At 32.6% G+C, this 15,702-nt stretch overlaps 3 protein-coding genes across 3 annotated transcripts; 2 read left to right on the top strand and 1 right to left on the bottom strand.

Moving 5' to 3' along the window:
• Positions 1-940: 940 nt before the first annotated feature.
• LOC113237878 (paired mesoderm homeobox protein 2-like) lies at positions 941-3,386 on the top strand. The gene is made up of 3 exons (XM_026474577.1): positions 941-1,057; positions 1,436-1,502; positions 2,457-3,386. The coding sequence occupies exons 1-3, from the start codon at positions 1,001-1,003 to the stop codon at positions 3,140-3,142; spliced, it is 810 nt and encodes a 269-aa protein (XP_026330362.1). The 5' UTR covers positions 941-1,000; the 3' UTR covers positions 3,143-3,386.
• Positions 3,387-4,224: 838 nt separating this feature from the next.
• Positions 4,225-5,325, bottom strand: LOC113237997 (homeotic protein proboscipedia-like). The gene has a single exon (XM_026474715.1). It carries the CDS (start codon positions 5,323-5,325, stop codon positions 4,225-4,227), a length of 1,101 nt encoding a protein of 366 aa, XP_026330500.1.
• A 7,283-nt stretch (positions 5,326-12,608) lies between these two features.
• Positions 12,609-13,794, top strand: LOC113237996 (homeobox protein ceh-13-like). Its single transcript, XM_026474714.1, has 2 exons — positions 12,609-12,663; positions 12,850-13,794. The coding sequence occupies exon 2, from the start codon at positions 12,985-12,987 to the stop codon at positions 13,792-13,794; it is 810 nt and encodes a 269-aa protein (XP_026330499.1). The 5' UTR covers positions 12,609-12,663; positions 12,850-12,984.
• Positions 13,795-15,702: the final 1,908 nt, after the last annotated feature.

The following is a 15,702-nucleotide window of genomic DNA, read 5'->3' as shown; positions in this document are numbered from 1 at the left end:
ATTGACTCTGACTCTTCACATATAACAACAGGTAACAGTCGTTCAAACACGACGATCGACTCTAATAATGATCAGCTAGAAAGTGTAAATATCGTCAAAACGATGCAAGAGCCCACAGCCATTGTGGATTCCAATAAATCATCCAGCTCCCCGAGTCTGGACGATATAGAAGCAGATATTGAAAAGAAGACTGATGAATTTGGTTACGTCACTCTCGATGACAAGGCGATGGGCGATTTAATAACTGTTCTTGCTAATGTATTGCCAAACGATATTGACTTGGAAAAATCGACTGTACCGGAAGAAACGACTGACGACAGTGACAGTACAACCTATGCTGGTAGTATTTATGAACCTATATCTCCAGTTGTTTCTGAAATCGATGAAGAGATCCTAAGAAGAAAATGGGAACCTTTTGCTCCTGAAAAGTGTTTACAGAGACTCTTTGACTTACATTTTTGTTAAAATAGAAATACATTGTTAATTACATGTAACAACTGAATCTAAATTTAATATAGTTATTAGTGAGATTTAGTGTTTCTAAAATGTAATATTTATTTTTTATGACATGTACATTATTTTTAAAATAAATAATAATGCAGTGCCAAGAATCATGTTCATTGTAAAATATTTAATGTTTTATTTAAGTAATGTTAAGTTATGTGAATATTGCAAATGTAATTTATATATTATAAAAAAATAAATTAATGGAGCTCATAAAAATGTTTCCTTTCCTTTAAAAACAAAGAAACAATACCAATTAAACAATTCTATTTAAGTCCAAGTGGGAATAAATCGACTTACCGAAGTCACAATGGTAAATTTTGCAACGAGGGTATATTTAAAAACAATTTCATTAAAATATCTTTACGTTTTCTTTCAAAAAACAAGTATCACAGTATTAAGTGAGCAGTCGGTTGCGTTTGCACGTTGCAATTTAAAATTTCAATCAGCGAGTTTAAAATTTTGTTTTTAGAAATTTTAGCTTAATTAGTGAAAAATGTTTCATAATATTTTAATGACGTCGCTGACAACTCCTTTGGGACAATTAGACGAGGTGAGTTACACGATGTAGGATGAATATAAACTTCTTTTGTCATTTACTTTTACAAGTTAAACACAATTTTAAAGTTTTTCACTATCTTAGAAATCACTCTCTCTATTCTATATTTACCCATACGGAATATACGCGTAATTTACGTGTAATTGCGGAAATAAGAATATACGCGTTGTGTGCATAAATAGGGAACGCGTCTTAAAATATATATAAATAGGGAACTTCGTAATCATAGCAAAATACATTCATTCAAATATTTTACTTTTATAAAATATCTCCCTTCCATCCTAGGTCGCCGACTTATGATTAAAATAAACATTTATAAACATTTATCTGTCTTTTCAATGAATATAATGATTTATTACTACGTATTTACAGAATACTGGGTGGGAAAATAGGCCATTTACCACCATATGGCCCGAAAGACAGCAACAGAAAATAAAAGGTGGGTATATGTAACAGCATTATTCTTTTGTATATTCGTAATTTTGACCGTTAAGTACATGCTCTTAAAACCTATTTGAATCGCAATTCATAGCGTATTTTCAGTACCGTAATTACAATTAAAGAATTATTTTTAAGTAAACTATTCCAAATTGCAAAATTCAAGTTACAGTTGTTTACAGTTGTTAGTTAAAACATAAGTTTAATTGTCGTTAGGACCATTCCAACGTGATTATTTTTAACCAACTTCAAAAAAAATTAGGAGATTATCAATTCGACTGTATTTTTTTCTATGTATGTTACGCGATAACCGATTTTCTTCTTTAGTTCGTTCTTTTTAATGTTGGAAAGGGGGTACCTCAATAGTGGTCTGGTTTAATTTTGAAGAAAATATTCCGACCCTAAGCGTGCAAAACTAGGGTTAGGGTTAAACTAATGCGGTTACGCGCACTTTCCGCTAACAGATTTCAATAAAACTTGGCAAATAGATGTAATTTCACGACCTTTTGATGTCGGTTTTTTAGTACTCTGCACCGAGATTATAGATAAACTATTCCGCTTAGAATGCATATTATGCCGTGGGTATAAAGGGCTATACTAAATATAAGGGCTACACATAAAGGGCTATACTATACCGTCGTCCGCCAACTAAAAAGCGGCTAAGTGACAAAATAATTTTATAAAATATCATAAAAACCATAACCCCGTTTTCAGAATATTGAAAATGTTTAATGATATTTCAGCTATTCATCGTTAGGGTAAGTTCCTGTTTTTAAAAGAGAATTTTGTGCTCCATTTTTTGCTATTTAAAACGGTTATTTGACCATTTGTCACTTAGCCGCGTTTTAAAACGTTCTAAAACGTCCACTAACTAAAATATTCTCGTTCACTAGAACGAGAATATTTGTCGTCAGGGCATGATTATTTTTTATTATTCTCATACAAAATTCTACAGGTCCGGAAATTATAAAAACCATCAAGAAGAAGAAACGTATCCGTACAGCCTACACGACAGAACAACTATGGGCATTGGAGAAAACATTTCTCCAGATCAAATACATAGATAGAGAAACACGCAGAACGCTTTCGAGGCGCTTAAACATTTCCGATAAGTCCATCAAAGTCTGGTTTCAAAATCGAAGGATGAAGGAAAAACGGAGTTCCGAATCTAGCGATTATTCTGAGAGTTGCGCGTCATCGCCTCCGGAACCTATTGTGACGGAACACACGGATGTTATTCAAGCAACTGCTAGCAGCAGTAATGAAATTATTTTCAACGCACAGCCTGAATATTACTCGATCAATTTAGAGAAGCCTCAAACGTCTCATATTGCCCCTCAACTACCTCAAATTACCCTTCAACCATCTCAAATTACCCTTCAACCATCTCAAATTACCCTTCAACCATCTCAAATTACCCCCCAAACAAGAGAAGATGCAACACAGTATCAATTCCCAGATTATCAATTTAACGCTCGTTATGTAAATAACTATACATCTCCTGAATCAAGGGCTTTCTTTTACGATACAAGTGCATATCCCACTGAATACTACCCAACGGGGTTTGAAAATCACTCATACAACCCATATGCACAACACGGTTCATGGCTTGACAATTATGATATGAGCTACTTAAAATAGTAACTCTTTCTCATGCATCTGGAGGCAGAGAAACCTTATCTTTAATACATGAATTTATAGGTCTGATTTCTGTGCTGACCGTTATGTTCAAGCAAAAGTATAGCTATTTTTATTGGATCTTATAGCCTGTGCTAATTCCACAAGAAATAGGCGTAATAGTATAAGCTAATAAATAAAACTCAATGTGCACGAGTACCTATATAGATAGATATAAGATTGTAAATATGTAAATTTTGTGTAGAATTGCTACAACTTAATATATAGATTATTTAATAATTTATTTAATTAATTTATAAAAAATTAATTAACTTATTTATAATTAGTTTTACTTTGACTTTTTTTTTTATTATTAGTGATTTTACGCTCCTTTGTGACATATAAAAGTGTTAGTATTATGAAAAATTGTTTACTATCCTATCATAAAGTTTATTTTTAGAATAAGGTATAAAACACTAATTACTTAATTCAATTTCTAATTAACTAATTCAATTTCTTTTGAATTTGCTTCTTTTCTTTAATCAAATGTAGTCTTTATTTGTTTTCAAACTGAAAATTTTAAATGCCCTAGATTAAATTACTCGACGTTAACTTTTATATTGAATTACTTAATCGTACTATTATTTAATCAATACCTGCTTGCCTGCTTAATTGCTTCTTTATTGATATTGTTAGTAATATTAAAACGTTTGTACATTTAATAATGTTACAAATTAGCATATTATGTGTAATGTAGTTCCAGTTTATTATTCATAAATGAAATTCCAATTTTGTTTCATATTTTATTTAACAAATCCTTAAAAATATATCTAATGCTTGATAAAAGCCAGTCTGGTATAAACTATATTTGTAATCAACAAAATATACTTGCTGAAATAAAGTAAATAACAACAATTATATCACAAAACATATTTGCACACGATTCATATTATATAATAGTATATAACGAAAACTTTAAGCATCTATGCTAACAAACATTTTTAAGCAGCTTATCTAATTAAAGCTCGCCATGTGGCCTGAGATACTAATTTATATAAAGTTATAATACTGAAAAACGTTATGTTTAAATATAAATTACTTCTATATTAAAATTTTGGTACAGAGTTCTGTAAAGGTACAGCAGTTATTACATATTGAACTTGAGGGTTCGGATTAGCTTGTTGATATAAAATAGGACTACAATAAGGTTTCATATGACAATCGCAATTACAACTTTTAGGAAAATTCTGTTGACCTATGGTCATATTAACTGGGGTGTTATTGGAAAGATTCAAAGCCGAAAATCCTGTTGACATGACAGGAGAAACATTGACTGGTTTCCATATCATGTTTCCTGGAGGAATATATGGTTGAGTGTAGAATCCTTTCACATATAGAGGTAAATCTGCATTATTCACGCTTGCCTCCAAATTGTTCGGTTGTACTCTCTCTGGTACTACTTTTGGGTGTTCATATGGCACTATTGTTGGCTTCTTGTATGATGATAAGTCTTCTGGCATTGCTGTAACTGGGAATTGAGGAACAGAGGGTGTCTGCTTCTTTAACTCATTCATTGGTGAATGTCGTATTTCTTGACTTACATCACCATCATTTTCTTGTAAATTTTCCTGTTTCGAAAACTCGCTCTTATATTTTTTTAACAACTCTATTGAAAAGTCAGCTGATGTCTTTGATATTGTACATCCGTTCGTTGTAGGCCCTGATACAGGACTGATATTTACATTCGTAACTTCCCGTTCTGGTGTAATGTCCTTGTAGAAATGACTATTACCTTGTACACATCTCGGTACGCTTAAATCCAGTTTAGCATCATTTGTAACAATACTGTTGTTTAATGTTGTTTTGTTTGGAATTTCCTTTAATGTATTTAAGCATGGTAATGAATGACTTTCATTAATTGTTACGACACTCAGATTTCTTAATTGATCGCCACAAAGATCAAGGTTTTTCGTTTCATCTATGTCTTTATTTATGCCATCTTTCTTTTCCTTCATTCTTCTGTTTTGGAACCATATCTTTACTGCTCTTTCTGGAATGTTTAGGACATTGGCTACATCTTTTCTCCTAGCGTTGCCAATGTACGGGTACTTTCTAAACTCCGTTTCTAAATAATTCACTTGTTCTGTAGTAAAGGCACTTCGGAATCTCTTTCCTCTTTTGGACGAATATTTCACATGATTGTTCATATTGGAATTGCTGACCTGAAAACCAACCATATAAATATCCACATTAGTAAAATTATTGTAATTAAAACTATTCTTCCAAACATCTCTAACGAAAATTAATATTATACTAGTACCTAATGATGGTCATGGGTGTGCTATTAATATAAACTACAGACAAATAATATATTTGTAAAAATTCAAAAGAAATGTACACTTACTGCTTTCTCAAATTCTTTCCGATACACTTCTTCATCACTACCGTATTTTCGTTTTTCCATAGTATTTTCAAAAGTTGTTCGCCACGAATATTTCATAATATTACTCCAAATTTGTGTCATGAATGCACTAGAACAAAACTAACAATTAGAAAACAATATCATACCATATATACCAATCGTTTCGAAATCATTATTAAATTAGTTAAAATTTTAAACATTAGGTAATATATACTATTAGTTAATGTAGACAAAGATAATAAATGACGTCGACAATCTGCTTGCCCGAATTAGGGGTTTTTCTACAACTCCGCTCCGTGGTCCGTATGTAGAAATCTGTTCTTTCCTTTATAGCCATACATCGTCTGACATTGCCATTATTAGATAACATTGTAAATAGGCCTATGTCAAGACGTAGCACAAAGCCTTTCTTTCAGTGATGCATCATTTCGTTTCTATATTTCCGAGATCGATGTTCAAAATACAAAATTTCGGAACTATATTAATCTGATGACAAATATTGGACGGAGAATCGCCCTGAATACACAGCGTTCAATAATGTATTTAGGTTTTGAGATACACAGAACGAAAACAAATGGATTCGGCGAAGATAATTTTAGATATATTATGAGGAAAACTAAATTATTACAGTCTTAAATATTTTCGAGTCAAGAAAACGAAGTTCCTTAAATTCAGAGCCGTACGTTCCAATTTCGTAACTGCTTAATGTTGCATACATTTGGTATTTACCAAATTCAAATAAAAAAGCCCATAAAGGTCATGTAACGAATATTATATCTATTCGTACTACTGGAGCCGCAGTCACAAAATATGAAATATTTGATATAATTATCAATAATAATAATTTATTTATAACAACAATCCATACTAATTATTAATTAATAGACTATGTATTTGCAGCTTAGACCTAGTATAATTAACGAGGTGCCTCATTAGAATTTCCTCCATTTATTCAGCAACCGTTCTCAGCTTGTATTCTTAATGAATTATTTTCTGTATTATACGATATTTTTCCACGGTACTACGAAGAATGAAGTTCCGTAAAAATGTCTAAAGCACTACAAAACTTCGACCATTCCGTCGCTTAGCAAACAGCACCACTCAAGTAATTTTCGAGTAATTTTAAAGGAGAGTGAAATAATTATAGTATACAAGATTATTTAAGCTTTTTCACATTTCCTTCATATTCACACACATAGGCTTTTACCTATTCTTAAGAAATTTAAAATAAATAGAAAGTTTTGCCATCTTTTGAATAATCACTCTTTATAAGATACGAGTTTGAGAAAGTAAGGCATCGATATGGCAACTAGGTATGTTTATTTATTATTATTGCGTGAATTAATTGTCTATTTAACAGAGCTACACAGCTTAACAGTGCGGGCGTGTAGCTTAACATAAAAAAAAGCAACATTAATCCGTTCGTGGACGGCACAATAAAAATCACTACTTTTCTTTGTGCCGTAGTGCACAAAAAAAAAACAAAATATTAAATTATATAAACGTTACAAACGTTATAAACAACTATCAAATATGCGATGTAGAAAATTTTACTTTAAAAATATCTTTAATTTGTCAATCAACTTTCTATAAAAAAAAACTAAGTAGTTACGTCTTTTCAAGTTGTATCTGCATCCTCTTCAACATTTAGTATTTACAAGTTAATATAATTGTGTACACATTTACACCAGAAAACTTATAAATTTATACAAAATGTTTGTGGAATATACCTCTTTGAAAACTTTCTCAATCATTATTAATAATCATTTACGTGTTTTATTGTTAAAACATGTAAAGAGTACCAGCAACAATGCCTGTCTGCTGCCGATGAATCTAATTCTTATTCTGAATGAAAAAAAACATGTAAAATTTAAAAAAGTACATATACACAAAAATGATACACTTAGATCGGAAAATAACACAATAAATGGCGGGTGAGGTTATCTTTAATAGTATTCATCGAACTGTTAACTAAAATATTTGAATAATTTTCTAATTTATGTACTAATCACGCCTAAATGATAGAAAGCAGTCGGTCGTACGCAATTATTTAATTCGATTGTAATTTATTAATGGGCAATTTGCACGATGTCCCCATTAGAAACGGAATTTATAGAATTGAGTCATAAATTTATCAATTAAGTAATTGAGGTACCTATAAGAAATAATTGGACAAACGTAACACGTTAACAGTGAGATCCCCCATGGTCGCAAAAAGAAAGAACAAATTTTGCTTTACGACCGGAAAAATTTGCATGCTGCAGTGAACACTAAGCATGCGAAATATTTGGTTCTTAAACACTTCTTATGAACTAGAACTTCTAAACACATCTTAGTAAGAAAGTTTTAAGTTACGTGGAAACTGCCCTAACTTCCAGATATACGGGTACATTCCTCAAGCAATGAGATACATATTTGATTCGTCAAAACGTACTTACTAAAAATCATCAGGTACTGCAGATGCTTCCTATAAGGTGTTTGTAATTTGAGCGCAAAAGTGGTGTAACCCACATTTAATTTTTTTCTACAAATTCCTTTAAATCGCGGTAAAGTACAAAATAATTTTATATTTGAATGCTATTTTCATATATAAAAAATAATAATAATGAAATATTTTAATACATGAAGATAGCACCCATTTTTTTTATTTACTTAATAAGCCAACTAAATACATACAGATACGTAATGGTTTGTTTTTATATTTCACCTATACATAACTAGACTTTCTTTACAAGAAATTCAATAAAGTTAGCTTACAACAATTTGATACGTTTCATTTTGCCTGATTTTCTCTGTTTTTGCCATTTTGAGTATCAAACTGTTGAAAGCAAACTTAATTGAATTTCTTATAAAGATTAATAAATCTAAAAATGTCAAGTTCACAATTTTGAAATATTTCATTGTATCAAATAATAATATAATATAATTATGTACTTTAATACCATTAAAGTCATACTATAATTAAAGTCAAACTATAAAAAAAGTTACTTACACCACTTTTGCACTGCTAGCCTCATTCAGTCAATATGACAAAAACTGATCATCCGAAAAAAATTATAGTCAATCAAGTATCTACTTTTGGATAAAAATTTATCTCAGTAGCAAAAACCGTTTGATTCTAAGTGTGTCTCTTGTAAACTGGTTGGGATTTACTCGAAGATGTTCAAAATTACTCACTCATAATTATATTTAAAAGCAGTAGACCTAGCTCCTTGTGAAACAGTTCGTCCAGGAAAGTACTGCCACCTTACTTATTTCTGCCGCCAAGCAGTAATGTTAGCATAAGTGCGTTCCGGTTTGGAAGGGTAAGGGTGCTGGTGAAATTACAGGCACATGGGACTTGTCAACTTATGTCTCAGGGTGACGGGCGCAGTGGCAGTGTTCCTCGGATCTTTGCGATTTAAAGCTCTGAGAGGCACTGCGACTGTTATGGACAGGCGTGTAGCTTACCATCAGGCGCACGACTTGTTCGTCCAAACACTTGATATTATAAAAAAAAAATTTGGATATTTAACAGCGCAACGCTGGTATTGCTTCCTGACGCTTCCTACTTGCCATGACCGACGTTTAATTGCACCAATCTTACGCTCATAATTATGAATTATTATGAATAGATCGTCATAGATCAATAATAAGAAATTTTCTTAAATAGGTGTAACCAAAATATATAAGACTTTACCTACATACAGTTGAGATAAGAAAATTTTAGATAATCAACCATTTTTATAGTTGACTATGCTTTGTAGTGGCTCTTAGTTATATTGCCCTGCTAACTAATTGTAAAGGCAGCACTTGCAAAATAGCGGTTCGGGGAAAAACGCGAGAAACATTTTTTTAGATATATTTATGTTGCTTAGATATCTTTACCGCACACGCTCACAGCCCCGCACTAGGGAACTGCGTGGCAGTCCAGCATGGTAACCGTTCAGCCACAAAAGCAGTTATTATTTAATATCTCATTCTAAAAATATGTTTCTAGTGTTTTTCTCCGAACCCCTATTTTGCAAATAGGGCAGCAATGTTTATATATAGCAAATATTTGTTTTTCTACTATTAAACCACCAAAAACACCAAATTAATTAAGATAACTATTCCAAATCTGTTAACAGAGCTCCTTATTTTCACAACTTTGGTATCTAAAGCTTATAGAATCAAAAGATGGCGAATCATTAGAAAGGGTCACTTCCCTAATGATGTTTTGGTCTATGACAGATTTCTATACAAATTATCGGAGTAAACAAGCACAAGACTTGTTGTTAAGAGATTTTTAAAGATAAAGGAAGGTACTTAGAATAACTGTTTACACACTACTGAGAGATGGATAGATACGCTATCTTAAAATATTACACGCTATCTCAAAATATTGTACGCTATTTCAGATATAGAATAATAAATTTCTTTTCCCAACTTAATGTACATACGGCAGCGCAACAAGCTACACGTTAACGAATCTTGTTCCGTTGCACTGGAGGTGATATTCGATGTGATGCATTTTTTTATGATACCAAGTAACGGAACCAACAAGTCGTGCGCCTGGTGTTAAGCGACACGCCATGACAGTTGCAGTGACGCTCCGAGCATTAAATCGCAATAATCTAAGGAGTACTGCCACTGCGCCCGTCATGCTGAGACGTAAGTTGACAGCCCCATGTGCCTGTAATTTTACCAGGACCCTTACCCTTCAAAATCGAAACACAGTAATGCTCACATTACTGCTTGATGAAGTCTTACACAAGAAGTTCTACTGGTACTAAAAACATAATGTGCAATTGACTGTACAAATCTCCATCAAAACTCGCCCTTGTGTACAATACAATAACCATCTTAATTATTGCAATTTATTAGGCCGGATATTTTTAATGCTGTCACCTTCTGTCACATTAATTGAGTATAAACGTCACTAAAACACACCAAGAACTTAAATTACGAAGAAAGAAATTATTACACATATTGCAATTGACAACTAACATAGTATTATCTCCAAAATTGCGCATTTTTATATTTTATCTTAGAACTGCATTATATTATAATTTATCTTCAAAATTTCGTTGTATATGTATGTCATTCGTATACGATTTAATTTCAGTGACAAGGCAACACCGTCACTTGGAAATGTGTTAAATAGGTAGCTAATATTAATAAAATATAACGCAATGTTTCAGATAATGCTATGTTAGTTGTCATGTGTGATATGTATAATCATATATATAGAAAACGTAGTCTTTGGCTTGCTCGTAAAAAAATAAACACAATGTTCCACCTACCCGTTCCGCACTATTACAACTTGCTAAAAACGTAATTGACCATTTGCTAATGCCTCGGGAGTGAATTCTGATACTCTGGTACTCATAGTACAGTGAGACCTAGTTTGAGACCAGGTAATTGGTGTGGTAGTCTAGCACATTGGTCCAATCAAATAAGAAAAATTTTGCTAAGATAAGCGATTAATTCATCGGTTGTTCGGTAAAATGTAATACCTACTGCTCCCCTCGTCATAACCAAGGCTACGCTCCCACAGTACATACATCGGAAATATTAGTTTTGATTTAATTTCTGGTTGTTTTTATTTTGTCTTGAACTACCTTTACTAACTCAGTAATACACACTGTGGTAATAGGTAACTTATTATTAAATTGATTAGGTTAATTTTGTGTTTATTTACAAATTTACACTACGCCATCGCCAAGTTTACGAATTACATCTAATACTGTAATAAACTTATTGCGTTTAATAGTCTCGTTAGATCTCATTTTCATTTGTATAAATTTTTGACGGTTAGCAATCACAGGTCAGTATATTATAGATCTTCGACAATGCAGAACTGGTGTTCCAATTTTGTGGTCTCTGGAAGAGAGTACATATCAGAATTTTCGTACCTATAATTTTATACAATATATTTTTTATAATGGCCGCAAATTTCATTACCACAGCAATGAATATTAAGTTTTTCAATGAATACTTGACAAAAAAGAAAGTAGGAAATAATTAATTGATGATTAATACTAAAGATTTTATAATTTACTATATAATTAAAAAAATTAAAACTTTTGTAACGATAAAAAAAACAGTGAGTATACCTACCACTTGAAACCCTAAAACTTTTAAATTAATTATTTTTCACTTTATTATTTTGACATAAAACTTCTTAGAATAAGCAACAACTACTTATTTCATGTGTCATTTTTTTTTTTAATGTATACTTAGATGACTATATTTGAGTTACATCTTTTGAATCATTTTATGGTACGTTATTATTAGTTTATTTCTTTTACTTAATTTTTTGTATTTTTTTATTATTTTCTTGTTATTTATATTGTATCGGTTAAAATTAAGCTTACACATTGTATAGCTATGGTTATATATACGTGAAATATCAATCATACCATTACTATGCTCAAAAGGATGCTTCTGTTACAAAATATATAAAAACTGTTAAAAACTAATTTGTATTTTTAGAATGTAGTAATACGTGTGTACCTATGAAATAAATAAATAATTAAATAACAATGATACGTAATGTTATATATTTTCGTAGTACACGGATTCCATTCAACCAATACTGTATATTGGTATATCACAAATAATCGTATATGTACGAACGACAATCATCCCCAATGCAACTCCATCATCGACAGCTTCCTTTACAAAATATTCGAAACAGGTTCCGGTATTAACTTCACAATTAAAACAACTTTATGTCTAAATAACAAAAAAATCTATAAAATACACTGGAACAAGGTACTCAAAACTTACCAATTTTTATATATATTATCGATTAAGTTAGATAAGAATTACATTTATTAAATCAAAGTCAATAAAGCAATAGACACACCCTTGACCACAATCGTACGGAAAAACGCCACGCTTTTAATTACGTTTGACGCATCGAGCTTTCGACGGGCCCTAATTAGTGAATAAAACAGGACAAGTATAAAACGGAACTACTTTGAGGGAAAGGCATCAATTACACTCGGGCTTTCGTACCGGACGTAGCTTAGAACCTCGGACTCTCAATATTCTTGAAATGTCTGGAAACGATTCAATCAACGTAACCCCGACACCTGCGCAGCCCCAGTTCTCTGAGAATCAGTGGACTCCGAGCAGTAACGCAGAAAATAGTTCTGTAAGTATCTTTTTTGCTACCTACCAAAAAGTTACATTTTAATTACTAAATACCTTTGCACAAAAAAATTTATATTAAAATATATCTCTTTAGCAGCCTTCGGTATTATAAGAATTAGTACCTGCAAGAATCTACTAATAATATGATATGAAAACTTATGCGAATATTTTCTTTTGTTGTTTGCAGACTCTGCAATGGAGTGAACTATCACTACCAGCCGGCGTACCATCAACTAGCAACGGAATAACCTACAACGGAAACAACGCCAACAAGTTCGTCACCTCATATCGTCCGAACTTCAACAGCTATAATTCAAGATATATGGACTCCTCCTTTGCCACTGCGCCTGATCTCAATGGGTATTTTCTACCCAATGCTCCGCGAACTTTAAATGGGCATGTACTGTTCAACAGTTCCAATAGCGGTCGTCCTATACATATGCAAAATGGGACCATGATGCATGGCAACAATGGATATCTACAGCCTGTACCAAGCACCAGCCGCATGACGCCAAAATACAATAACGCGAGAGGTCGAAAACAAAAACGCATTCGCACTGCATTTACAAGTCAACAGATGATGGAACTCGAAAGAGAATTTACTCTTACCCGCTACTTGGATCGTTCTAGACGCATTGAGTTGGCTGAAACCTTGCAACTCAACGAACGGACTATCAAGATTTGGTTTCAGAATCGCCGCATGAAAGATAAAAAGGACAAAGCTGAGAGTTTTGAAGAAGACGAGGACGAAGCAACAAGTACCACATCTTCTTCTGATGCTACGAATGGATTACCCATCGTTATACATGACCAGATTCCGATGCCCGTAGATATGTACCAGCCAAATGGTTTTATTGAGGAATATCCACTGAGTACAGAACAGAATACTGCTGCACCTCTGGCCGATGGCATGGGTCCGTATTCGTTCATGTCTGAATACGAAGCTCAGAACCGACAACTGCAATTTCAAATGCAGCGCCAGCCTCCCGCGTACAGCAATGTAATCCAGGAGATTATTGAAGAGACTCCACCACTAGTAGAACAGATACCTGTACCTCCTTCAGATAGTCAAATTGACCAAAACTGGGACTTATCTTGGATTAAGAGCATCCACATTAGTGACGACTGTTAAATATCAAATATATAGTACATAGGTATTTTGATGCATTCTGTGATTAAGTTATAATGGACATTTTTATAATAATAGGTTATCAATAAAAAAAATTGTTTAGTAGCAACTACTGCGCATGCATACCATATTAAACAGTAATGTCTATTAATATCTAATATATTTTTAATTAACTTATAGTGTTTCATATGTAAACATAATGTAAATATGTATAAGAATAAATGTGTGGTTTCAAAATTAAAATATGTTTAATTAAATAATTGTAATGTTCCAAAACGCCATCTTGCGAAGGCCGGTCGAAATAACATCATAGAAGGTTTACGTCAAAGGAGGTTTTAACTAATACAGCCTTGTGGTGAATTTAGAATCAGAATCATTTCAAACATAAAACCCTTATTACACGATTCGATACCAAAAAGCAACAATAATAATGCGTATTAGTAATAATGTTTACATTCCGCGATTAAAAGCTAAATATTTAGTTCATATTATTATTATCAGAAGAAAGGTTCTACGTGAGACGTTCTGTCCACGAACATGCTGCATACACTACACGACCCTCCTCAGGAAGGTTACTCTTGACACATAGTAGCTTTACACGAAACCAACAGATGGTGCTAGTAGTCGTAAAAGATTTTAAGACTGCTTGGTTTAGAAAACATCGACATCATGAAACAATAGTAGTAACTACATTATTGTTTCGTTCCAAATCAAAAAAAGTTTTTAAGTTTTAACCTGTCTTTTCAATATTTTTAAGTAAGTAATAAAACAGAATTCGTTTGCTCTTATAAGCTTGTATATGGGCCACACTTGGAGCTATACAAAGAATCTACATTCCTTGTCCAAAATTGATCTTTACCTCTTTTACAACGCATTCAAAATGCAGTTTAAAAATATGAACGAATTGTATAGTTTTAACCAGAGTTTAGTAAAAGTTATTATCACAATTTCAATCTCAGCTATTTCTAAAGAGTAGGGATCAGAGCCCGGGCTGTGCTTTCAAAGAATAACCATTCCCAGTAGTGGCCGTATCTAAATTTAAACAGTAGAAACATTGAAATTTGCAATGTATAACAGTCCGTAGGCTGTAATATACCGTTAACGATTGTTACTAGTTACAAATTTCTAAAAAATGCAAAAATACAGCTCGGAAAAATCATAATAGTAAGAAACCATTTTTCGGATTTAAATTTCCGTTTATTTGTTTTTACAAACAAACCAACGTTTCTTACTGTCTACAGATGCCATAGTCACAACTGACTGATACACGATTTCCTTCTTCTTCTTAACTATAAGCTCGGGTCTTGTCGGTTGACTAATTGCGACCCATCTCTGTTCAGCTCTTTAACTTTGATCTCCTGCTGCAACACGACATAAACTATTTCCTTTGTTTGATCTAAATAGCTTCGTCATGATTTTGCTCTGGCTTTCTTTCTTTAGGTCTTCCCTTCAATGATACTTCTGAAAGACTGTCATGACTGCCCAAACTTCTCTTCTTTCTTTCAAAATCTTTCCCATTCGGTTCTCTATTTTCTTTAAAAAGCTTCTCTTTTCCTGCATTGTTCTTAACATCATCAAGTTTCTTTTTGTCCAACCAATTCCTTCCATTCTTCTCTAGCATAACATCTCAAATGCTTCTAATCGTTCTCTATCTCTCCTCCTCCGTGTCATTATAAATTTAGAACCGAAAAAATAGTTAAAATCCAATGTAGCAATCACGAAAACTCGATAAGAACTCGATATGTAAAATCTATTGGCATACGGCTGCGTGTACTAATTTTCAAAGTCACATCAATGTCGCATAATACATCAAAATGATTGCAAATGTTACGTTTGACGAATGTAGAATATTTCGGTGGAGCACTCTTACTGTGGCTGTGGAGTTTGCTTATATTGAATAAACGTGAGTTG

This window comes from Hyposmocoma kahamanoa, unplaced genomic scaffold, assembly GCF_003589595.1.
Source record: "Hyposmocoma kahamanoa isolate Upper Pololo Valley unplaced genomic scaffold, ASM358959v1 94, whole genome shotgun sequence".
Taxonomy (NCBI): domain Eukaryota; kingdom Metazoa; phylum Arthropoda; class Insecta; order Lepidoptera; family Cosmopterigidae; genus Hyposmocoma; species Hyposmocoma kahamanoa.
Note: the sequence above shows the minus strand (reverse complement) of the source record. Positions and strands in the feature narration are given on the sequence as shown.

Bases quoted from the DNA above. Each gene is read 5' to 3' on its own strand.
- LOC113237996 (XM_026474714.1), top strand. From the start codon at position 12,985: ATGGACTCCTCCTTTGCCACTGCGCCTGATCTCAATGGGTATTTTCTA.
- LOC113237997 (XM_026474715.1), bottom strand. From the start codon at position 5,325: ATGAACAATCATGTGAAATATTCGTCCAAAAGAGGAAAGAGATTCCGA.
- LOC113237878 (XM_026474577.1), top strand. From the start codon at position 1,001: ATGTTTCATAATATTTTAATGACGTCGCTGACAACTCCTTTGGGACAA. The intron at 1,058-1,435 runs GTGAGTTACACG...ACGTATTTACAG, and splicing joins CTTTGGGACAATTAGACGAG to AATACTGGGTGGGAAAATAG. The intron at 1,503-2,456 runs GTGGGTATATGT...AAAATTCTACAG, and splicing joins ACAGCAACAGAAAATAAAAG to GTCCGGAAATTATAAAAACC.